We start from the raw sequence: 26,818 nt of genomic DNA on the forward strand, positions 1-26,818 counted from the left end.
AATTGAAGGGAAGTAACCGGAAGCCAGTGACGCGTTGAACAAACTGGTAAAAGCTCACTTTGGAACTGTTTTAGGAGCCTGTTAGAGAGAGTGTCAGGGCCAGGCGACGAGTTTGTGTCAAGTTTGTGGATTCCATTTTTGACATCAGTTTCAGATACTTGAAATATTTTCAAGTCACTATCGAAAGAAGGTATACGCACCGCACAGTTGAAGGCGGCTCTTCAAAGACACTACGGAAATGTTCGGCGAAAAGGCCAGCCGAAGATTGAGTATCTGTAGCGGTTGCGCCTCTGTACCTCACGTTTTCTGGGATGCCAGAATATTTCCTTCGATTATTTATAAAGTTCCAGAAGGTTTTTGGATTATTTTTCAAATCACGCTGTATTTCATTCAAGTAGACCGGATATTCCTCCTTGTGTGCAGCTTTGAACATACGCAGCAGTTGTTTATAGTGAGTTACATTTTCGTTTGATCTCGCACGACGCACTTTTTTCAAAACAGCTCTTCATTAGCTCTATCAGCGCTGGAGAAAACCATTCGGGATATTTGTGATCATGCTCAACACGTTTCATAATAACAGAAGTATGACGGGAAAGAATATTAAATACTGAAATAAAACAGTAAGGTATTGAAATCCACCCAGTTATTAACTTTTGCGATATCGCCAAAAACGCCAATTGATCGAAGAAAATTAACCATTTCTACCGCCTGCGTCTCGTAATTCTCGACATTACAAATAAACCTTGCTTCCGATATAAAAATATTATTCCAGTCAACATTGCTCAGGCTTTCACAAACGCTCGCGACATTTGATGCTTTTAAATTCAAACACTTTTTGAGTACCCCTGGTTTATACTTATCTGATTCATCTGCCCTGATGGTTAATAACATCGCATTGTGATGAATTTCGTTTTTAATCACTGGATCTGCCACAGCCAGTTGACAAGTATCTGGTGCTTATTACGTGAGTCACTTCACGGTGAAATCAGAGTGAAGTGAACAAAATCCTATTACGGGACTCACGTAAGTGAGAAAAACGTCGCAAAGTGACATCTGCCGCGGAATCTGGGTTATTATGGGTGTCATATGAGTGAAGTGAGAATGGAAAAAGCGACGTTTCGCGTGGAATTATTTCACGACCATTTTGAACGGTGAAATGATTCTACGAAAATGCCATAAGTCTTAAAGTCAATTGATTTGTGATCTAATGGTAAATATTGGATTTATTCTTCAGCAACGAAACGAATCAGAATTCGATCCGTGCCTTAAAGCGGTCAAATTTTCTTTTTTTTTGCCCGATGAAAAAAATGCAAACTAGTTCAGGAAATTTTCGATACCGAAAAAAAACATTTTTTTTATGCCGAATGTTTTAGAAATGCAGAACACGTCGAGATCTGGTGTTATCTAAAAAAACGGAAAAAACGACTTTCTGGAACTTAGAGATTTTTGAGCTGGGAAACAATCTCATTTGGTCGGTGTTAAGTCAGACCGGACCAAGTGACATTTTGATCATTTCGAGAAAAACGAGTTTGAAGTTTGTTGCTCTGGGAGTTTTGAATATTTTTGTGCAGTTTTGATGTTATAAGTTGGAGTAACTCTCTAACTGTATCATGCAATGTGACAATTGAAAGTCATAGGAGGGTTGTGTGCAAAGCCACGACTGCAGGATTAAAGTAGAATAATTTTACAAGAAAGATAACTCGGCTGCTTGCGTGTCAGTCATTTTGAAATCGGAATTTTTTCGTATATACCGCTTGTTAAGTACAGTATCAACAAATTGTAATAAACATCACACTGCTGTGCATTTGCAGCAGCATCAAACCTCAGTTGCAGTTTATTAATAACCAAATACTTTTAGTAGCCTTGAAAAAGGCCGATTGCTGCAATTGCAATTTCCATTCAATTATTTCCTAAATGCTTCATGGTCAGATATACCCGCTGCAACTGCTACGTTATCCGTAGCCATGTCATAGTTGTGGCCTGAGATCCGCTGCAACTAGTGCGCTATCCATTGCTATGCCACAGCTGTGCTGCCGGTACCCGCATAACTGTCCCATACTGATTTTGGTCACTTTTGAGTTATCATCGGGAATCGACTTAATTGTTATCATGTTTTCTGGAAAAAAATTAAAATTGATACTTTTGTATGGAAAAACAAGGAAAAAATACCAAGTTGTCTTTGTCCCATATTGAAAGTACTGCAAACATAAAGTTTTGCTCCAGTTTAGTGTATATCGGATTATTTTAGGCATATAGAAGTATATCATTTAATTAACTAGACTAATGTTGTTTTTCTGTAGTACAATCTACGTTGCCAATGATACTGCCGGTTGCTGGTTGAATTTATATGTGATGGGACAAATAATGCGAGTACTTTTGAAATGTACCGGCATATTTTGTCCCATTTTGTCTTTTTTTTTAAGTTATAAAACGTAAAACCAATTCCATCTATGGTTTTTTATTTTCAACGATAAACTTGTGCTGCCATGAAACTGTTATGGTCATTGGTTCTGGATGTAATTGCTGGAAATCCGAAAATTCACGGATAATATTCAATCGCCGTTTTCTCAACATGTTGTTTTTCATTATGGGACAGTTATCCGGGTACCGGCAGTGTGGCCGCTATCCGCTATCGCTGGTATCCACTGCACTGCTACTGCTGCTGCTAAGGGATGACTGCTGTTGTCGCTGTCTAGAACTATTATGAGCGGCTTCGGCTGGAACAGGCTCTTATATAGACCAAATAGCATATTTTAAATTGCAAGGTATATGATGCTGTCGACCGTGCTTGGAAAGCAATCATATAACGACCAATCATATAACGTCACAAAGTTCGTTCTGACAAGGCTTGACTATTTTCAATAGTACAGGAGTTTGAATAATAAAATAACAATCATCTTCATTTGGGAAGAATCTTAGAAGATTTTCCAATCTATTGGTGCAAGAACGAAGGAAATACATCGAATATTAACCGATTTATTGGCATTTGAAATTGGACATATTTTTCACTTTTTTCGATTTTAGATTTTCATTTCACATCCCTATGTAGCCGAACTTCCTGAGAGAACTACTTCAAACTAAACTTCTCCTTAAAAAAAAAGGAGTGCCGTGAGCTCAAAAAGGACAGGTTTGTAACTGATTGAATGTACTTGGTCCACTCTGATTGAATCAAAGAAGAATCATTAATGAGTTGGTCCATTATGACTGAACAATTGAACAAATAATTATAGTCCATTGATCGTCGAACAGCCAAAAACTTTTTAATCTATATGGTTAGCTTCCGCGACATCAACAATTATTGAAAATAGTTTGAATAAACTTTAAACTGTGTTCGTTCAACAAATCTATGGTAGGAGCGGAATATTTTAATGGAACAAAAATATGGTTAATTTACTCAATTAAGTTATTCGTAATCAACCACTTTCTCTGCAACTTTGGCCAAAATTGCCGTAGAATTGATAATGGACTGGATGGTTTCCTCGTGTTTTGGATCTGAGATTTCTGTCACGTTTGGATGTAGTGCTTCAAGGACAGCTTCATGAAAAGTTGGCACAGGTTCTCCATTATTGATTAGAAAATAATATTGAATAGATATTGACAACATGCTTTACACACTTAAATGTCAATCGAGTCAGCTTCTTCTTGTATTAATATGAAATGTCTTCTCCAAACAATCGCTTGTGTTGCCTTTAGCTTCGTAATTTCATTACGGGCATAAATCTAATTAACTTGCATAGAACAGTAACAAACATACACTTACCACTTATTTCAACCTCCTGAGGATATAATTCATTGGTAAAATCATCAAGTTTTAAGTCAGTATTACTACTGTAACTTGAACTTCTTTCTGAAATTGTGGAATGTTGTGTCACCCACACAAATGACTAACGTTTGTCATTTACGTGTTCAATCAGAGTGGACCATGTACATTTTCCTCATTTACTGGTAAAGTATACTTTTTTGACTAACGGGTAAAAAAGTATTCTGATAAGTTGCCTGATAGTGTTGAAATTCATTTATGTTGACTTCAACCGGTGCTGTAAATTCCGATAATTTCATCTTTTTTCTGCTTAACACATGGTTCACTTTGTCTGCACACAATAAGGCATGATATCAGGTCATGTTAGTGACAGCAATAAACGGTCCAAAAACACATTCAAAACCACGACAGTGCGTGAAACTTTACAGATTCCAAAGGGGGGTGAGTGAAAGAGTTCTCTGATACAGGTGCTTATTACGGGAGTCACTTCACGGTGAAATCAGAGTTTTTAATGCCGAATGTCTTAGAAATGCAGAACACGCCAACATCTGGTGTTATCTAAAAAAACAGAAAAAACGACTTTCTGGGACTTAGGGATTTTTGAGCTGGGAAACAATCTCATTTCACTTGTCCTATTCTAAATTTCACTTCACTGTCAATCTCACTCCACGCAGGTGATTTTTGTCACCTCACTTGAGGTGGAATCGGGAATAGGTCTAAAAAAGTGAAGTGAGCGTGACAGTAAAATATATTTCACCGTGAAGTGACTCCCGTAATAAGCACCACAAAGAAGTCCGGAAAAACGCTTGAAAATTCTTCCGTTCGATCGCTTTTATCAATAGCTGACCGAAGGTAGTCTCCTTGAAAATAAACACTTGGTCCATTCTGACTGAACACTGTAATCGCTTTTCATTGGTCATGCAGACAAAAATCATGCTGTTATTGCTGCTGTTTCAGAGATAAATAAAATCTGATTTTTGTGTGATGTAGCTTAAGAAAATCTTTATCCAATACTATCGTTAACTCTTTTTTTCCAATTTTGCGACTTGGTCCGGTCTGACTTAACACCGACCATTTCACTTGTCCTATGCTCAATTTCACTTCACTGTCAATCTCACCCCACGGAGGTGATTTTTGTCACCTCACTTGAGGTGGAATCGGGAATAGGTCTAAAAAAGTGAAGTGAGCGTGAGAGTGAAATATATTTCACCGTGAAGTGACTCCCGTAATAAGCACCTCTGTGTCAGTAGAACACCAAATCGAGAAAACAATTGTTTTGATTTGGTAAACTACACACTTGCAGCAGTCCAACAGAAAGAAAACTGTCAACAACAGCTATCTCGGCCTGAGAGTTGATTCGGTTTGGTAAGTAAAAACTATTATTGAGCAAAATCATTTCACATCGTCTGGAAATACGCGAAAATTTAATCGACCATTTTTGATTTGAATGAAACTTTGCACACGTATTTGGCTTAGCAAACTGAGCAGTTTTCACAGCTGGAGAGATTTTTTACAACCATGAGTAACATTCTATAAGGGCGTATGCCTTTTGGCATAGGTTTTATTCGAAGCGTTGTAGCCCAGAAACCGTTGGTTGTATCGAAAAACTGTCTGAGAATGAGTTGTAGGGAATTAAAAGTGCACCATAAAAAAAATATACACTGTACAAAAAAATTTTTTTTGATCAAAAAAAATTAAAAATAAACATTAAATTTCAATTAAAATAAAGAGTTGATTTTTTTTTTATTTTTTTTTAAAGAAACTTGACGTTAATACGCAACTTTTAAAAAAAAGTCCAGGATGGAGAAATGAAAAATAATTTTTTTATGGCAGTTTAATTTTTTTATGAAAATTCTAATTCAAACATTTTTCAAATATTTGTATTCTGATGATTTTAAAAGATGCAGAGAGTCATTTTGAATCAAAAAGCTCTTGGTAGTAAACATTCTAAAGGCATTGGTTTTCGAGTTATTTCTAATTTAAGCTCGAAAAATTATAATTATTTAGGAAAATACCGTAAACGCGGCAAACTTTGATAGTGCGGGAAACATTGATAGCGTGATATCCTGTGCATAACTACCTATTACCTATGAGACATTATATTTACAATAGTTGTTCTACTACTATTTTATAGTTGAGGTGTTACTGTTTGTATACAGTTTGGATTTTGTGTTGTTTGCGTGATACATTTTGCAATAAACTGAAAAAAACAGTTTTCCTGATTTAGAACTATCTTATAAGGTGCTCAAACAATCATATATTTCTTATATAACTGTCCCAAGAAGCAATATTTGAATAAAGTTTCTAGAGTCAGTGACATATTAGTGTCAAATTTTTCACAAACATCCATTCATAAAAATGTGAATGTGTCCCTTAAACTTGCACTTTTGAAAATAATATCCCAAAATGATCAAAATCTGACCATGGTGTGTTCATTCTGGTTGCTCCATTTATTAGAATCAGACGGCCTTTGAACGCATGAGCTACCATACACTACCGTAACCATAACGACCAACACATTGTTTATAGACAAATCATTCACCACCAGTTCCTCCGGTAGTGCAAATTCGAGATTTCCAAATTCTTTTTGGCTTTCTGATAACAGTAGTGCATTTGTACCTCTGAAATGTCGTGTGAAAACAAGAAAAGGGCCTATTTAGACTACACGTCCGAAAAATTACAGGCAGCTGTAGCTGAAGTGCAGTGGAAAAGGTCATCTATATTTGCGGCTTCCCGGAGCTTCAGCATACCGTATGGTACGTTGTTTCATAAAATACACGGTTTGTACAGCAAGAAACCTGGTTCACCAACCGTTCTAACCGATGCACAAGAATGCGATCTTGCTGATACCGTTCGTGTCGCTGGCGTTTGGGGATTTCCGCTGCTGCGGATTGTATAGAGAAGCTCGTCAAGCAATTCCTGGATCACAACAAAATGAAGACCACATTCAAGAACAACACTCCTGGAAAAGATTGGATCAACTCATTCCTGAAAAGGCACACATTAGTTTCGCGCTTGTCTCAAAACATTAAGCGAAGTCGTGCCAAAGTGAGTCTTGAGACGATCAAAAATTATTTCGACAATCTTGCGACAACTGTGGATGGTGTCCCTCCGGAAAACATCATAAACTACGACGAAACCAACTTCAGCGATGATCCGGGATCGAAGCGCGTCGTAGTGCAAAGAGGCCAAAAACACGTAGACACAGTAATGGACCATTCTAAATCCTCGTTTTCTGTAATGTTTGCGGGGGCAGCCAATGAAAAAATGCTGCCACCGTATGTCGTTTATGCAGCTCTCCACATGTATCCAACTTGGACTGAAGGGGGACCAGATGGTTGTAGATACAACCGCACAAAATCTGGTAACATGTGAAATATAAGTAAAAATTCCATTTTCTTAATCATAATGCATTATTAGGCTGGTTCGACTCTATGGTGTTCGAAGACTGGTTCTTCACGATAGCACTGCCATACTTCAACGGACTACGTAACGATAAAAAACGTATTATCATCGGCGATAATGTTGCTTCACATTTAAGCTTCCGTGTTCTACAATCCTGCATGGCCAGCAATATCAGCTTTGTTCTGCTGCCGCCTAACGCTACTCACCTATGCCAGCCTCTCGATGTTGCCTATTTTCGACCTCTCAAAAAAGCCTGGAAAGATACATTGAGCGAATGGAAGAAACAAAACAAAGGATGCATTCCAAAACACATCTTTCCTCGACTTCTGAAGAAGTCTTTGGTGAAAATTAGGGAGAATAGTGAAACCAATATGAAAACTGGGTTTAGAGCATCTGGAATTTACCCATTGAATGAGAAGGCAGTGCTCAAGAACCTTCCCGGCAATGCTGATGAGCCTAAAACCGGAGAAACTGCAGTCACATCTTCGTTTTCAGAACAGCTGATTATAATGATGAAGAAAGAGCGGTTCGGATTAGCGCAGGAACGAACCATTCCACGTAAGCGCCGGTTGATTGATGTTCAGCCAGGTTCCAGTGTTAGTGAACAGCAAGCTCAACATTTATTGGTCAAGAAGATTAAAGTTGAAACAGAAGTTGACGATGATACCAATGTCGTGAACCCTCCGAAAGTTAAAGGCGAAGCGAAATCCACCAAGAAGGGTTCGATGCTAGCAACTCGAAACCGTCGTCCGTTGAAAAATATAACCAACAGGAAGTAGCAAGCAACCATATCTCTACCACCCGTAGCAAGTTATTATATAAATCGAGACAAATAAACATGGTTATACAAAACCCGAATATAATTGATTCCTTTTGCATATTGAGAGTTCTTCATGCAACACTGTTGTAAACTAAAAAATCATGAACTAACCTCAGGTGAAAGTCTATGCTTCTTATTTATGCTTGTATGGACTAAAGTCTAACGATGCGAGAGGCCTAAACTGAACAAAATGAGTCTACGTGGTCCATAAACGTGGACCTTTCTAACATTTTCCTTAATTATTCCAGCATTATCAAAGTTACCCGAAAACGAAAAACTAGTCATAGGTTACAAAAAATAATCAATAGCGTAGTTGAAACAATACTGATGAATTTCGATGTTGTACATGCATTGTCGTATACCTAGTACTTATTTTCAAAATACGAAACCCGGAGTAAATTTGTTGAAGTGTCATATATTTGAGTAATACTTAAAAAAGCTATCAAAGTTTGCCGCTTTTACGGTACACGTTTTTCTTAATTTGTACATGGTTCTCCAGCAAAAACCATACATTCATTGGAATGCTTGATAAAAAATATACAATTCATTCTTTGACAACAAAACGATTGGGCGAACGGTTCTCAAGAAAAGAGTTAAATGTTTTAAGTGATATAAATATATATAAGAATCAAATATTTATTTTCGAGTGTTATAATCTTAGGAACATATTTTATTATGACATAAATACTTTACAGAACTAGTTTCACCTTATATTTTATATACATCATAAGTAAATGATTCGTCATCTTTTGAAAACGGCTTCGTTTGTATCTTATTTTCTGAAATCGGAACAAAAGAGTAATACTTTTGTGTGGCAGCTATTATTATAGATTTTTTGAAAATATTGCTCCATTCTGTTACTCCTTGTTCATATTCTTCATATGATACCCAACTAAATGACATGTTTGATGAATTTTTATTATTTTTCTGATTAGATCAATCATACAATTCTTTTGCGCTTGTAATGGGATGTTCATGTTCTTTAGCTAAACTTGCATTTCCTGCCATTCGTTTCAATATGTCACTAATTGCATCGCATGGGCCTTTAATATGAGAAGTCGCAAAAAAATGCCACTCTGCATCGACGTTATATTTTGTTTTGAACTTGCAAAGTTTTTTCTATTTTTATATTGTGAGGCAGCTCCATCAGACATTAATATCGCTTTTTTCAACTCTATTGTTGTTTTCAAAAAACTCATTAATTTGGCAATGAACACCTGAACCGCAACAGTATCATGATGGAGTACTTCCGATTTATGATGAAGCTGATATTCTTAAGTGTTCCGGATTCTGAATAGTAAACAACGAAGGGATGAATGGTGGCTTGACTATCATTCCAATAACTACACGAATCACAAATTGATAAAGACGTATTAAAATGAGCTTGACTGTTCAATATTTGTAATTTTGCAATAACGTTTTCGTTTAATTTGCGTAAGCTTGATGAGCACCGATGATCAGGAAAAAGTTTACAGCATTTGGGCTTGGTGTATTCCATTTTCACTTTATTCATCTTCACAAAATGCAAACTGTTACTAACACATCTGGAGTAGTGCAATCGTTTTTATATACAAAAACAGATATTTTAGGTAACCCAGTAGTTATTGGTTGCGTACTTTACAAACAGTCATTATTAGTAAACAAGTAGGTAGTGTTGCACGACAAACATATTTTTTTTATAAAACATTCGGCAAGGGGGAACGTGTAGGTAGGCTAAGGTTTAGCGCTTGAGTTATTTATCCAATCGTTTTGTTTTTTTTTCACACAACATTTATTTGACACGGCACAATACAAACAATCGTTTTGTTGTCAAAGAATGAATTGTATATTTTTGATCAAGCATTCCAATGAACGTATGGTTTTTGCTGGAGAACCATGGACAAATTAAGAAAAACGTGTATTTTCCGAAATATTAATAATTTTTCGAGCTTAAATTAAAAATAACTCGAAAACCGATGCCTTTAGAATGTTTATTACCAAGAGCTTTTTGATTCAAAATGACTCTCTGCATTTCAGGTGTTTGATTATTACTGTGTACTGGCAAGCGGTGTAAGAAAGTTGTCAGAATTGGGCTCACTATTCTTAAATTCGGCTCGAAATTGCATCGACATAGGTTCATTCACAAATTCCCGAAAATAAATACCTTTTTGCCAGCTCGAGGATTGCATTGCCTTTTCTTTATACTGCGAATCGATTCCCACTTTGAACGAGGCAAACGTCATCCGATTTAAATCGGCATCTCTACGGACCAGTTTCACAACGTCTATAAGGCCTTCGAGTTTTAGATTCTGTTGAACTAACGTAGAAATTTCATCCACAGTGGCTTGTGGTGAGAATCTAGATAGTAACAGCCAGAATTTTTTCACTCGAGGGACAATGGGTATAACCGGGATAGACAAGCCGTGCGCTGGCTCTTTATCTCCGCAAAGCATTATACTCATCGTGTGGAGGGTCCACCAAAATACGGGGTCGTTTCGATGGCCATTTCTCAGATCCTGATATTGATTTCGGGGTTGATGGTGTTATGGGAATCTTTCGTGTAATTCTTTTAATTTCACTCTTTAACTTTTCAAACATCTTTGCTGATTCAACACAGCATTAAGTGCATCATTAGCGTTACTCAGAGCCCCACAAAAAGTGACATTGCTCATGAGTTTTCGGCAAGCCTGACACATCCAAAAAATCGCGGCACTTGATTTTACCTCTACCTATATTGCGGGGTTGAGCCTCGAACATCCGACGTGGATAGACTTACAGAAACCTTGACAGGTAACTAAATCAGCGTCAGACGGGATGACATTAGCACACGCATTGCAAAGATGCTCCATTGTAAAACTCATTTTTCACAGTTTTTAATCACACCTGCGGTTGTACTTCGACTAATCGTGATTGTAGACACTAAGTTCGAACACTATCAAAAGTTACAAAAATACTGTTTATATCACTAAAAATCTCAAAAACTGCGGAGGTCGTTTCCTATAGGGGTTTGTTTGTAATCAACACACACACTATATTGTTTTGAAGCCACAAACAGCCGATTTCGAGCCACCACTCCGAAGTATTAGACTCGGAAATAGATAATGCGTTCCCTGTGGAAACGTAACTTTATGTTTGCTAGAAGTCGGCCATTTTTGGCTTCAATACCGTTTGGCCTTGAGTATTCGAGAAAACTTATTCAAGACAGTTTGATCTTGTGATCATTATGAGATGGCTGACAAACAATGGGAATGGCACAATCTCACCTCCACTAGCACGATCGCACCCCGGCTTACCGTAGTAAACTGCCGTGAGATGACAAAGTGACGTAAGTGCCATTTTTTCGAATATGAGTTTTTCATGCCAACTTGTTCATTATTCGAAAACCTATCTTTTGATATCTTCCTTTTTGTTGTTACTTATTCGTACGTTGCATAAAATCAAAAAAACAAAGTGACGTTGGCACACATTTCCATACAAAAATGACGAGAATTTTGTTCGTTTTTGGGCCGTACTGAAAAACTGATCACTTGGATCCACGTCACAATGTCATATCACGGCAGTAAAGCTTTTGATTCTGGGATACCTTTGAAAACATGTGAAGGTATAAAATCTCGAAAACTTTGAGGAGACTTTGGTATCCTACCCTACCCCTCTCCGACCGAAATTAAAATGAAACCTGCTCATTGAAGGTGTCAACATCACAGCTGCTGCAAAAAAAAAAAAAACGAGCAAACAAGTGTATTTATATAGGAATCACTTCGATTTAGGTTTTGTTTCACGTCACTTTTTACCTGCACAATTGTGAGGTCCAATTTTTTATATTCACCTATTCATGCTATGAATGACTGTTTTTTTATACTGAACTGTATTTTTATATTGAACATTTTTATTTGTTTTTTTTTTCAGATCTCAATGGCTACTTAAATTGGTTGAGGGAATAAAATGATTCTAGAAATGATTCAGAAGGTGCTTAAAGAGTTCAATTAATTAAACAACAGTATATTCAGAAAATTAAAAATAATTACCGCAAATAAATAAAGCAAATCCAAATCGTTATCAACTCTACTCCCCTACTTATTACTTATTTTCTCTATGGGTGTATGTATGAAGCACTCTCCAATCTCTAACTTTTTTAGATGACTGGCCTATTTTATAAATATTAGTGTCAAATGAAAAGGTCTAGCTTCTCCATTAGTTGCTATAAAATTTCAATATAATCGAACTTTTAGTTTAAACATTATGTGAAAAATGTGATAGCAAAAAAACTCTGTTATCTTAGAAACTGCTCGGGTGATTTGAACAAAATAAGCATAAACCCTCCCAGCTGGTCTCGAGGTACGATGCTGGCCTAACAAGCCAGTTGTCGTAGGTTCGAGTCTCGGCTCGGGAGAGACTGTTAGTGTTAGTAGGATCGTAGCGCTGACCCCGCAATTGTCCTGTACACTTAACAGTTGGCTGCGAAGTCTGTGTATAATAAACAGAAGGTCGAGTGTCGAATCGGAATGAAGCACCAAGGCTTTGCTTTGCCTTAAGCATCAACTGGACGAGTGCTCAAGTCCGTCAGTCATGTATTTCATAGTGATTCAATATAATCACTATATCACTTTGTACTTATAAGTTCCGGCTCGAAATACATCGACTCACAAATTTCGGTCGAAATCGGAGATGGTCGATGCATTTCCTAGGACACTTGACATGGAATGACCCATATACTACAATTCGAAAAACATTGAAGATACCCTTCAAATGAAAGCTATCAAAATTTAATGGTAGAATGGTGTTCACGTTGAGGCATCGTTTCAATGTGTTAGACAACACAAATTTTCCATATTTTTTCAAACTAAAAAAAATAGTTGAAGCTCTAAATATTAATATATCATAGTAGCTAATAAATGAAATTATTTTTGTACTATATGAGGCGTTGCGGAGCAGAGTGGTCTAAAGACCATTTTTTCAAAAATGAGTTTTTCACATACACCGCATCTACTCAAGAAGTTGAAGTTAGGAGACTAGAAAAATTTCAACTATTTATTAGACAATATACAGCTCGAAAATGACAAAGACTTACCTTTTCCATCAATTTTAAAAAGATTCACACAAAAAACGCTTATATCCCACTTGAAAATCGTTTTTATCTGAAGAACGTTTCCTTAGTAAATTCTCTAACGATACAACGAAATGACAACTGAAACCGATACACGATTGATTTTTCATTTTTAATATTTTTATTTCATGGCCTACTGGCGCATAGTTTAATTTAACAGAAGGCCAACAACTCAACGGATATGTACATGTAACTATAATATGAATTTTCACTTTTATAATGCTTAAAACTGAAGAAAAACATCAAGGTGTACGGATTTCGATACTGTACGGGTTTCGATCCAGCACGGTATCAATATTTCACAAGCATTACAACGCGCGCGTCACTTGGTTGAATATGACTGTTCGTTTTACCGAACAGTGGTCCAATACGTGTTCACCAGGGTGCCTAGTGAATCAATTTTAATCACTATGAAACACAACTTTTCGAAGTCAGATTGAGCTGAAATTTTGCATAGGGACTCCTTTTGAGAAGACGAAATTTTTGTGTCCCACCGCTAAACGAAATTTGAAAATAAAATTTTTCTGAATGTTTTGAAGCTTTTGCACCACATAAAGAACAAATTTCAATAAAATCATATTTTCCAGGATTCTTCACAATAACTTTTATCATCATATATTGGTCTTCTGCGCGGTAAAAAGAACAGTGAAAAACTCAGTTGTGGAAAGTCGGTAAAAATTCGCTTCGTCATTTTTTTCTTGATTAGAACAATACAAACCTGTGTCGAGAAAATCGCGTTGGAGAAAAATCTGATTCTAGGTCCGGGCCATAATGGGTTAAGTTCAATATATAAAGCCTGCTCAGAATCATTCTTGGCTTTTCTGGCCTTCAAAATATTTTTTAGCAATTTAAAGTCTTGACCTTTCCTGGACTTGCTATATTTGTACATCAATTAAAAATAATTCCGTACACAACTTTGAAACACACACAGACAATTATGCCATCTGACCTGTAAAGTTGTAATTGTTTTGACGTTTGATCGGCACTCACTATTGCCGTGCTGATCAGTGCAAATGAGAAGAAAATCAATTATAGGAAAACCAAACACTCAGAAAAGCTAGCTCAGCTACATTCCGCCGTTTAGTAGTTTGACCTTCTGTGTGTACAGGACATTTGCCGTTAGTGTACCAGACAATTGCGGGGCTGGTCCTTCGATCCTAATGACTCTAACGGTCGTCTCTCCTAGCCGAGATTCGAACACATGACGACTGGCTTGTTCTACCATAATTTTACTTCAAGACCAACTGGAAGGTTCCTGGAATCTTCTAGTGTTTGTGAGATGGTAGAAAATATATAGCGTGTTGAATTAAAACAATAGATCCCTAGCATGCAGTAAACGAAAAATACTGTTTAAATCCAACATATCAAATTTTTCGTTTTGGTATTGAAATTCCCGGTTTATGTCGATTCATTTTCGAAATCCCGGTTCGCTGGCCACCCTTAATTTTATCAAGTCTGATATAACAGTCGCGTTACAAATTGATAGCAGTACCACTGGCATCGTGGTACCACTGCACAGTGGTCCACTCCAGAACAAATCATGGTCAAAACCTCAAACTCGATTTTGAACGATTGGTATTGATGAATAACGGTTTTCTAACACCCTTAAACTTATTCCGTATTAAATTTGACTTCATATATGTTATATTTCCGGTTTTTATAGATTAATTATAAAAATAGTCCATGTTGTTTTTTCCCAATATTTCGGTTATCACTTGACCGATTTAGCTCCATTTACCGCCAAATAAACGTATTTTTAGTCTTCTTAAGCCCTATTGCTTGAAATTTGGAATCGGCTAACTGTTCTGGAGATATGACCAAATTAGTGCCAAAATATTTACATAATATAGCTAGAAACGCCCAGAAATGGTCAAAACTCATCATAGGACCACTCAAATGATTCGAAATTATAAAGTTAGGTTGATTGTAACCACATAATGCGTATAGGTAATTACTGAACAGTACTGGACACGCCCCGATGCTCTTTTTTTTTATCTAAACCGAATTCCGTTATGCGACCCTGCTTTTCCTGAATTGCCTTGGAGGACTAGTTTGCCAACATTAACCTAATCAGTAACTCAAAATGTAATGCTATACTGCCGTGAGATGACAATGTAACGTAGATCCAAGTGATCAGTTTTTCGATACGGCTAAAAAACGAATGAATTTCTTGTCTCTTTTGTATTGAAATGGGTGCCTACGTCACCATAGGCGTAGCCAAAGGGGGCAGGGGGCCGTTGCAAGTAAGATACCAAAAGATAGGTCTTCGAATAATGAACAAATGGGCATGAAAAACTCATATTCGAAAAAATGCCACCTACGTCACTTTGTCATCTCACGGCAGTATAAGAGTGATTCAAGCAGGTTTTAATCAGATACTTCAAGCAATAAACGTTAAACGAACTGCGAAATAGAAGCTATAAATCTATTTATTGTCCAGTATAGTATTAATAATTACGAGGTTGTATTACATAAATAAAATAACATTTGTGAGATTTGAAGTAAATAGGAAAATTATTTATCTGAAACAATTTCACACTTAAACGTTGTTCTCCACGTTGTTTATATTCGAAACAGCCGTTGTGGAGCACGTGTTTCATAGCTACTATGACTGAATGAAGCGCATGAACCTGATACGCAATCTGAATAACTTGCTTAAAAATATGTTCTTGATCTCTTAAACTGGATGAAAAGCTATTTATCGCTAAATCAATTCTTTACCATTTGGAAGCTTATATATTTACTTTTCAAATGAAACCTATTGCATAGCGGGCTTTCATGGGCAACTACAGTTTCAAGGCATATTCAACCCGAATTATGTTTATAAGACAACAATTTAATACAATAAACAAACCTCTAGATGTTTGGAAGTTTTTGAAATTAATAGAAATATACCTTGGACATATGTGAAGTTTCTCAGAAGACGACACTCATGTACGCGCATCCTGTCAATCTACAGGATGGTCACAAGTTATGTAATGCGTACAGTAAGGCTGATACAAATTTCGAATTCTTTTTATGTCCAGAGTTATCAAAATTAGCAAAGGGGGTGGCAAAAAATAAATAACACCAAGACGAAAAAAAAAGAAATATCTTTGATCAAAGTTTGTGTGCAAGTTATGACGTTTGTAACTTGCACTCGAATAAATGTTGAAAAATAACACTTTATTATTTTTATTATTTATTTCGCTTGCCTTTCGACGACACTCTCGCTGTCACCTGACTTGTTTGTGTTTGTTGCTAAATTAAGCATTTATGCTGTCGGAAAACCAATGAAATGAACAAAACGGTTTGGGTTTTTTTTTCTTCCCCTTCCAATATTCAAGATTTTTGAGGGGGGGGGGGGGGGTGACATAAAATGAAAATAAAATTTGCAACGGCCTAATTATCCCCAAAATAACAGGAGGGTTGTGTGCAACGCCACGACCGCAAAGTTGAAGTAGAATACTTTTACAAGAAAGATAACCCGGCTGCTTGCGTGTCAGTCATTGTTTCTAGTAAATAAACGTTGACTAATCAGATCAATCGAATTTTGCGCTTCAACAAGGATTGACCATTTTCAATAATATAGTAAGTTGCTTGTTGGTTGAGGCTTGACAATTTTTAAATTTTGAGATGATTCATTTTAGTATCGGATAAGATGCCGATCACATCTTTGCGTTATCACTGACAGGGCGAATAAAGTATTCCTTGTGATAAGGTAAACAATGGAATGCTGATATAACACTCAAAGCTAGACGGCTCACATATTGGATACGGGATATTCATTATACGTCATACCCCCGTTTAATACTCATCTCTACATCTCGTTGTCTTCACTACTTCCATCTTTTTGAATTTGGAGAGCTAATCTGTTCCGATGTAAGCTGCCTGAGGAGCCGAATTGATAATAGATGTTCATCGGAAGGAGCCATTGTTGTTATTTTACGTTAACATGACTACGATATGATTTTTTAATTGGGCTCTATTGTTTTACAGAATATAGACGGATTTTGTATTGTGCCGTGTCAAATAAATGTTGTGTGAACAAAAAAATATAGACGGATTTCGCGCCAACTCGACTGGGGAGCTGGCAGCACCCTCTCAGAATTTAATGAAATTTTGTGGATGTGTATATCTGACTAAACTAAGCCGCTTTGTATATTTCATATACAAAAAATATAAATTGATGTATCTAAATAGATAAAAGTTGAAGAAAGATTGTCGCTTCTGGGAAGTTGTCTTTTCATTCTAAGGCATTGAAAACATAAAATTTGAGATATTACACTAACAAAAAAAAAAAAAAAAACAAAAAGTGAAATAAAAAAACGGTCATCTCGTATTTCATTCAACTTAAGTTTTTTAGATGGATAATTATGTTGAAGAAAAGAAATTCTATTGAAGATTTCAATAATGATAATAATAAACAATAGAACATGATGCTAGTGATTCTGATGATGATGATGGCATGAATATTACATTACTTTCGAAACCACCAGTGGATATGACTTCTCTGTCCAGGCAGGACCAAAAAGGAACTAAACTGAGCGAAGAGTCATTGAAACCCCTAAGCGGAGCAGGGAAAAAGCGGTTCAAGCGCTTAATTAAAGAAGGAGTCAATTCTGACGATGCGCGACGATTGGCTATGCTACCTCTGTCTACTCCACAATCGGATCAAGCTAAACGCTTCCGAAATAGTGAGTCGAACAGTAGTGGTGAAAATCCGCGTCCAAAGAAGCAGGGTCGCCCCACGGGGCCAAAACTGCCATTGAAAGCAACGTCGATTCAACGGCGCTTAGATCAGATCAGAGGGGGACAGTCTGGACAATCAATAAGAACAGATGGTACGGCCAAACCGTCATATAGAGACATGGTAAACTGTGTGAAGGTAGGAATAATTCCAAAAAACCACCCGAACACAGAATTATCATTGCAGCAGCTAATTGCAACGCAAAAAGCTGTTCTGGCTAAAGTGGTACAGCAACGGAAAGAAAAAGTTAAACCGAAATTCGGAAACTGCTTATTTATACCGGGCTACCTCATTCTTATTTGCAAAAACCGAGAAACATCTGATAGGATAAAAACCATTATCCCCAGTATAGTTCCTTGGGTAGGAGCAGAACTGGTTGCGGTTGATGAAAACAAAATCCCGCAACCAGTAACTCTAATTGGATTCTTTCCCATGAGCGCTGATGACAGCAATGAAGAAATTCTTGCTCTTCTAGAAGCTCAAAATGAGGGACTAGTAGTTGACAGCTGGAAGATTTTTCTGAGGAAGGTAATAAACAAGTGACATGTAGAACTTACCTTCAGCGTAGATGGAACATCGTTGAGAGCTCTCAACGAATGCGAACTTGTCCTTGACTTCAAATTTGGGAACGCTCCATCAGGAAGAAAAATCCTAAAAAGTCACAGGAGGAAAAGATGGACGTTGACCAAAACTCGGAGGCTACCCGTATTATTGCACGGACCCAAGTATCAGGAGACAGAAAAGTGGCGAGACTCGCTACTAACGAAGTCCCTGGAACAAGTGGAGTCATTAATGCGGCAAGGACTCTACACAATAATAATGAGGCCAACAGTATCAGGACTCGTGATGAAACTGGAGACGATATAGTGGGTGGAAACAACACTAATCAAAATGTCCCAGGGCGGATCGATGTCCAGAATACTGAAAAGACTCATTCGAAAAACAAGCGTAACAAAGATGACTTTCCAACAGGCAACAACGACTGCGGAATAGTCACTGGAAATCTTGAAAATGATAATTGACATGGCCATCACATCCAACATCAATCACAGCATCAAATTTATCCAAGCAAATCTCCATCATGCAAAGGGGGCTAGCGCAGTACTTTGCAAGATTCGCTCAAAGCAAACTGGATATTGCTTTCATCCAGGAGCCATGGTCGTATAATGGGAAAATACTGGGTCTTGACATTAAATCGTGTAAGTTAATATATGACGAAACACAGCAATCTCCCAGGTGTGCTATTGTTACTAGCAAAAAAATAAATATTATGCCTATTACAGAATTTATTAAACGTGATATTGTGGCGGTAGCTATACAAATTTCCACCACACGTGGTAAAACTGAAATCTACATAGCTTCGGCATCTTTCCTGGAGACATAGACGAGGCGCCTCCACCAGAAGTTTCAGCATTCGTGTCATTCTGTAAAAATCAGAACAAAGCATTCATCATAGGTTGCGACGCAAATGCACATCATACAGTATGGAGCAGCAACGATATAAACAAAAGAGGTGAGTGCCTACTAGAATACATAACTCAAAATAATATAGATGTTTGTAATAAAGGGACTGACTTCACTTTCATGAACTCCATAAGACAAGAAGTCTTAGATTTAACACTCTGCAGTAACACCCTTTCGGAAAGAACACATAATTGGCATGTCTCCAATGAAGTATCCTTATCCGATCACAGACATATTTTATTCGAATACAAAACAAATGACATTATCAAAGAAACTTTTAGAGACCCCAGAAAAACGAACTGGGGGCTATACTATTCTTATCTATTAGCGGGAGGCAACTTCCCAAATGATATTATAACCACAAACAGAGAACTTGAAAATGTCTCTGTTCAAGTAACAAATAGAATCTTCCAAGCGTATAACAACAGTTGTCCGATCAGGATTCGATCAACAAACAGGGATGTTCCATGGTGGAACACCAGACTAGATAATCTAAGGAAGCAGGCACGAAAAGAGTTTAATCGCGCAAAGCGCACCTCACAGTGGGATGCATATAGAAGAGCTCTTACTACGTACAACAAAGAAATAAGGAAATCTAAACGTAAAAACTGGAGGCACACATGCGAAAATATCGAGAGTACTCCAGTGGTTGCTAGGTTACAAAAAGTTCTTTCACAAGATCATTCTAATGGCTTAGGCACTTTGAAATATAACAGCGGAGCTTTCACTTCCACCGCCACAGAAACTTTGAACCTAATGATGGAGGTACACTTCCCAGGATCCTCACCAGTCGTGAGCGAAAGTGCGACTTCGTTGGAATCATACACTGGATCAGAAACGACCAGCATATTTAATTCCAATGAACCCAATGAAATTGTAGGTGCAGCTGGGCAAAATATGACCAGAGAGCATTCGCAAGATCTAGCAAGTCGTATTTTTACTCACGCGAGAGTTGAATGGGCAATAAATTCGTTTGCACCATATAAATCACCAGGTTCTGACGAAATCCGTCCTATCATGATTCAAGAGGGCAAAGGAAGCTTAACCTCTTGCTTAACTGAGATGTTCAAAGCAAGCTTAAGGTTAAAATATATTCCAAAAAGCTGGCGCCAAGTTCGTGTTGTCTTTATTCCGAAAGCTAATAAAAAGGACAAAACGACTCCAAAATCGTTTAGACCAATTAGCCTTTCGTCATTCATGTTGAAATTGATGGGAAAACTCATCGATGACTATATAAAGTCAGAATATCTTAAGCCAAAACCTTTGAATAAATATCAATTTGCTTATCAGCATAACAAATCCACAGTAACAGCACTTCATGCACTAGTAACAAAAATTGAAAAAACATTCGAAGCCAAAGAAATTATGCTAGCAGCATTTCTAGACATCGAAGGCGCTTTTGATAATTCATCCTATAATTCAATGAAAGGTGTTATGATAAAACGTAACTTCGACAAAACTATCGTTGACTGGATATTTGAATGTTACAAAAAAGAGAAATAACTTGCAATCATGGAGGCTCAACAGTCACAGTAAGGACTGCAAAAGGATGCCCACAGGGAGGGGTTCTCTCACCCCTGTTGTGGTCATTAGTGGTTGATGAACTGTTGACACAACTAGAATCACAGGGTTACGAAGTAATTGGTTTTGCGGACGATATAGTAGTTATAGTTCGTGGAAAATATGAGCATGTAATCAAAGATACACTCCAAGATGCTCTAAATTTAACTACAATGTGGTGCAAAAAAAAAGGGACTTACGATACATCCAAAGAAAACTAACGTTATTCTATTTACACGCAGGAAAAAAATCAAAATTCCTGACTTATGTCTCAATGGAACGAAATTAGAACTTTCGCAAGAAGTCAACTACTTAGGAGTAACTCTAGACAGCAAATTAAACTGGAGCTTACATATGGAAAAAATAATAAATAAGGCTACAAGTGCCTTATGGATCAGTAAAAAAACCTTTGGTAACAAATGGGGATTGAAGCCAAAGATGATCTATTGGATCTATACAGCTATCGTTAGACCCATAATAACATATGCGTCCTTAGTATGGTGGCCAAAAACAAATGTCAAGTATGCTCAAAAGAAGCTGGAAAAGTTGCAAAGACTTGCCACAATTTCCATCACTGGAGCAATTCGAAGTACTCCTTCAAAGGCACTAGATGCTATGTTAAGCTTACTTCCATTGCATCTATTTGTACAATTAGAAGCAGAAAAAAGCGCACTAAGGCTACAAAGAACAAAAAAGTTCCTTGAAGGAGACCTTAGGGGACACCTCAGTATACTTGAAAATTTCAAAATCAGTGCAATGTTTTCTCAGGAAGACTGGATGGATAGGCAGTACAACTTTGAACGACTATTCCAAGTGACTGAGCCAAGTCGCACTGAATGGGAATCAGGTGGGCCTAGCATTCAACCAGGCTCAATAGTGTTCTACACGGATGGCTCCAGGTTAAACAATAGGGTTGGCGCTGGGGTGGCAGGCCCTGGAGTCAGTCTATCAATACCTATGGGAGAGTGGCCAACAGTATTTCAAGCAGAAATACAGGCAATAATTGAATGCGCTACAATTTGCTTACGACTTAACTATAGACATACAAATATATGCATTTTTTCGGATAGTCAAGCTGCACTAAAAGCACTGAAATCCGTTTCCTGTTCTTCGAAATTAGTATGGTATTGTATTCAATTGCTACAGCAGGTGGCTAGAAATAGTAAAGTAAACTTATTCTGGGTACCTGGGCATTGCGGCATTGAAGGGAATGAAAAAGCTGATCTGTTGGCGAGAAATGGATCAATGCAGTTGTTCATAGGGCCAGAACCGTTTTGTGGGATCTCAGAATGTGCCCTCAAAATGGAACTTAAGAAGTGGGAACAATCAATGATAGAAAACATTTGGAAAACAATAATTCAGCTCGACAATCGAAAAAATTTATTGCACCCCAAAAAACAGTAACCCAGCGATTGCTCAGTATCTCTAAAAAAGACTTATGTACCTACAGTGGCCTTGTAACGGGACACTGCCCAAGTAAATATCACTTTAAACAGATAGGTAAATTGCAAAATGATGCCTGTCGCTTTTGTAACCTAGATAAAGAAACCTCGGAACATTTATTATGTGACTGTGAAGCACTCTCTCAAAAGAGGAAGCAATTCTTTGATAAACACTTAATACAACCATTAGATATCTGGATGGCTTCTCCCAATAAGGCAGTGAACTTTATTCGTTCAATAATACCTTATTGGGACGATGCCTATATTCAGCAAGTGGAAACCATTCAACCTAATAGTGGTACGACACCCTGATAAGGCTTACATCAAATAGGGGCCCGCCACAAAAGATCAAATCTCTGGTCGCAGTGGAAAATGTACCCACCAGGAAAAAAAAAAAAAAACAATAGAACATACAAAATTCTCAATTTATTACACGGGGTCGGATGATATATACTTACCAGTTGGTTTTCTGGAGCAAGTCTAGGAAATATTTGAACTATTGGTAGCTCTTGCAGTTGAGTAATTCGACCAATCAAATAAACCAGTACGAAGCTACGTCTTTCAATAACCAAGCGTGCTCATAGCCGAAGCCATCAGGACAAAAATATCTTAACAACCAAAAATAACGATAGTGATAACAGAAAATAAGGTTGACGAAGTGCATTGATATTTTAATTTGAATTTGCTATTCTAGTTTGTTCCTCGACTATATCTCGCAGCGCAGTGTTTCGTTCATTGTGTATAAAAAGATCCAATTGAGAGCCAGATAGATTGGATGACATAAGTTGCTCAAGATGCACAAACGATTCCGTTCCTGTTACATTTGGTTTCCGTAAACGCATGTTACTGGAATCCTCTGGTATAGATTCACTATGCCTGTCTGTAAAAAAATTGTGATTTCATTGACTTACTGCAATTGTACAATGTGACTTACTTAATCTGGCACGTAGAGTTTCTTGCTTTATAATAATCTCGTTTGTGATGTAAGCTTCGCGTCGGATTTGATCACGAAGTTCCTGGGACATATCAGGTATACACCAACGTACCAATATCATTACAATTGCCACTAAATTCTGGAATCACACAACCAGTATTTAGTAAACTTTTAAAGCTAATGCTATCTCTTGCATAATTGAGAATTTTATTGTACAGTTGTCAATGATAGTTTACCTCAAATATAACGACGAACATCAAACGAGCAGCCATAATAAGCCAGTACATGGTAGCTTTTTCATACGGCTTCTGAGACCAAGGAGGTTCGCGAAAATCTGGATAACGACAAATTTTTACATTGTATTGCGATTGAAACGGTTCGCTTCCTTTCTGAAAATCACTTGTGTTAAAATAGGCTAATGAATAGTTTAAATATCCGTTTAGTGAACCGTCACTAGAAACAGTTAAGCGATAAATCAGCTTTGGAATAAAATCTGACGTGAATGCTATAATAAAACCCTGTAATAAAAAAAAAGAAATAACTAACGTTGAAAAATAATTAAAGTATACAGAATGGTTACATTGGTTATGACACTCAATTTTCCTATGCTATCTAGAATGCGATACCAGATTCCTATGTCTCTTACTCGTTGAGATACTGGTCTTCGGTAGAAAGTAAGAAGTTTTTTGGCGTCGAGTCGCATTTCCAGAATATTATTTAATAACGCGAACACAGGCGCTAACGGAAATGCAGCAACAAATATTGTTACGAACCCATACTGTAGGACTGGAACAATAAACTTGTAAACATACAGGATATAGAAAATGCAATTTTCAAAACTAAATATTTTTAGAGATTATATATACCATCTACCGGAAAGAGATTGTGTAAAAACGGGAAATGCTTTTTTGGTGAAAATATCGAAGATTTATAAGAACCAATACCTCAAATTCAACACCGAAATATGACATAAAAGCAAAGCAAAGCTTTGGTGCTACATTCCGATTCGGAATTTGACCTGTTTATTTATACACAGACTTCGCAGACGACTATTTAGTGTACAGGATAATTGCGAGGCTAGCGCTACGATCCTACTTACACTAACAGTCTCTCCCGAGACGAGACTCGAACCTACGACGACTGGCTTGTTAGGCCAGCATCGTACCTCGAGACCATCTGGGAGAACTGACATATTTATCCATAAATTGAAATGAAATTAAGACAATATTGCCACGTGAATAGGTTTTTGATGATTTTGACCCCCTCCCCTCCTGCTCCTTCGTGGACAAACGCCCATATAAATTCTGAAAAATTTCATATGGACCGTGGAAACTCCACAAACCGCTCCCCAAGCTGTTCACTTGGTACCGGATTGCCCCTGAGGTGCTTGTTACGGCAGATAAATTATGTAGTTTATTAGAACCACCACACGATCCTTAGAATACCCTACTCATTTCACATCTGATATCTCTCACACAATAACGTAGTATCACTCTATCTCAGAGTATAGAGAATAAGCAATAGAACAATAGTTTGATCCACTTCCACTGTGCCCGATAGAATTAAATCAGATCGAATGGGATGTCGAATGGTCGCAATAAAGGCTAGCTACATTGTCCGAGTAATAAACGCGTTCTTTATTCTACTCGTGTCGCGTGTGATTTGTGTGAATTGGGAATATCACCGCCGGAAACTTAGGTGAAATCTTTAAGACATCCGTGGACCCATTTTGAATCTGCATGAACAAAGTGGTCCTTCGAACCGGATGTGTCTCGGTATCGGTGTTCGGATAGCTTTGTGCATAGAACTCGTGGTGATAGTTTTGAGACCAATAGCCGGTGAGCACGTGGAAGAGTGCGTGATCAGACGACTCCGTTTCGGACGAAGAATTCAAAAGGCAGCGACGGTACTGGTCATCGGATATCCAAGATTGCTGGCTGGAAATTTGGACAGAGTGCATGCCCCCCCCTAGAATTTCCCAGAGAATGATTGTATTCAATATATCTACATTCCATATTACTTATCAGAGCATCAAAATCAACACAAATTGAGATGTCGTCATTCATTGGCTAAGAACTAGTTCTGCACCCAGGATCGATTCTCAACCCTTGCTCTCTTACTCACCTTACCAGTCAGACGAGAGCTGTAATAATTCGTGCTGTATCAAGAAGTCGCCATTTTACTCGGTTTTGGGCTGTGTTTCACCAGTTCCCCAGACGTCTCATCACTCGCAAGTCTCTTTCGATCTGGTCGAGCCATCATGCACACTGCGCTCCCTAATTTCAGTCAAAGCTCCTGGAGCGCAACGATGTCGAAGTGGCGGGGTTCTAGCTGATCCAGCAGAATCCGGTCGACATCCGAGTCGTTAAAAGATCTACTGTAACATGTACTGAGTTTCTAATCGTCGTCCTTATTTTGTCGGCTAGGTTTTAAGTTCTTGATTCTCCGTAGTATGTTAATTTTAGTATCGCGACGGAGCTGCCGCCATAGATGTAGCTGGCGAGACACTGCATTTCATAGTTAAACCGTCCGGTCCGGATCAGTCGCTGTTTGAGCCGCCCCTAGCCTGTGGGGTAGACGCGCAGACAAGCTGCTCTCTAAGGAGAACAACTACCCCTTCCTGTCAGCATACGACCAAGTTCCCACCGGTTCACCGGTTTTTCCTTGGTTGCTCGTATCCCAGTCGGTACCACGTGGAGGTAGGAATAGGGCATTATGCCTTGAACCACACTGGGCTCTATTTTATTCTAACTAGTACGGTGAACTGTTAAAAAGCACTGCACAGCCGTTTACCAAATCTAGCTGTCCTCAATAACGAATCAGTGTTGCTGAAAGAGCTTGGCGTTGACGATGTGTTCAAGATATTTAGTACATCTTCGGAGATTCTATCCCGAAGTGATTTTTTCTGCTTTTACGATACTATTTTAAGCGTTATTAAATAAGCATATTCAAACTCTCTTTTCTCTACATTCATACATGAAAACTAGGGCAAGATACTACATGGTGGAGTACAACACTTACTTTACTTTTTTTTAAGGGGGGGATTTGTTAGTAGCTTAAGTATTTATGATAAATATTAGTAAATAATGAGTATGTGTGTCCAATCACAAATGGTGACTTCTCAACACTGTTAGAAATTCGTAATTTTAATTGTTAGGATTTGTTTGCTGTCGCAATTAGGACTTATCATTCGTAGGGATTTAAACCTACTTGTCAAAAAAGGGGAAGTAAACTTACAACTAACTTAATTGCTAACTTATTGGTTATAAAGAGAGCTTATCGTAGCGATTGAGGATTGCAACGATTTTTGTCGAAAATTGTTTATAATTTTATTTGACATAGCTTCTAATGGTTCAACACCAGTGAGTCTATGTAATTCGAGTGTACCAAACCAAGAAGGACGCTTCAAAATCATTTTCAGAATTTTATTCTGAATCCCTTGGAGCGTTTTCTTCCTTGTTGAACAGCAACTTGACCAGATCGGTACCGCATAAAGCATTGCTGGTCTAAAAATTTGTTTGTAAATCAAAAGTTTGTTCTTTAAACAAAGTTTAGAATTCCTGTTAATGAGAGGATATAAACATCTCGTATATTTGATGCACTTGTCTTGTATGCTCTCAA

General features: G+C 37.6%; 2 protein-coding genes across 12 annotated transcripts in view; one reads left to right on the plus strand and one right to left on the minus strand.

The window, feature by feature from the left end:
- Positions 1-12,029, plus strand: part of LOC129726109 (tachykinins) — a 114,562-nt gene extending 102,533 nt beyond the window's left edge. For all 4 annotated transcript variants that reach the window (XM_055682761.1, XM_055682762.1, XM_055682763.1 and 1 more), the window contains one exon: positions 11,871-12,029. In XM_055682761.1, coding sequence (XP_055538736.1) covers positions 11,871-11,888 — 18 coding nt within the window. In that variant the 3' untranslated portion in view covers positions 11,889-12,029. The remainder of the gene's footprint in view (positions 1-11,870) is intronic.
- A 10,879-nt stretch (positions 12,030-22,908) lies between these two features.
- LOC129726104 (anoctamin-1) overlaps positions 22,909-26,818 on the minus strand; it is a 72,692-nt gene continuing 68,782 nt past the window's right edge. For all 8 annotated transcript variants that reach the window (XM_055682754.1, XM_055682753.1, XM_055682752.1 and 5 more), the window contains 4 exons: positions 23,778-23,983; positions 23,434-23,715; positions 23,198-23,336; positions 22,909-23,143 (listed from right to left, as the gene is read on the minus strand). In XM_055682754.1, coding sequence (XP_055538729.1) covers positions 22,935-23,143; positions 23,198-23,336; positions 23,434-23,715; positions 23,778-23,983 — 836 coding nt within the window. In that variant the 3' untranslated portion in view covers positions 22,909-22,934. The remainder of the gene's footprint in view (positions 23,144-23,197; positions 23,337-23,433; positions 23,716-23,777; positions 23,984-26,818) is intronic.

This window comes from Wyeomyia smithii, chromosome 2, assembly GCF_029784165.1.
Source record: "Wyeomyia smithii strain HCP4-BCI-WySm-NY-G18 chromosome 2, ASM2978416v1, whole genome shotgun sequence".
Taxonomy (NCBI): domain Eukaryota; kingdom Metazoa; phylum Arthropoda; class Insecta; order Diptera; family Culicidae; genus Wyeomyia; species Wyeomyia smithii.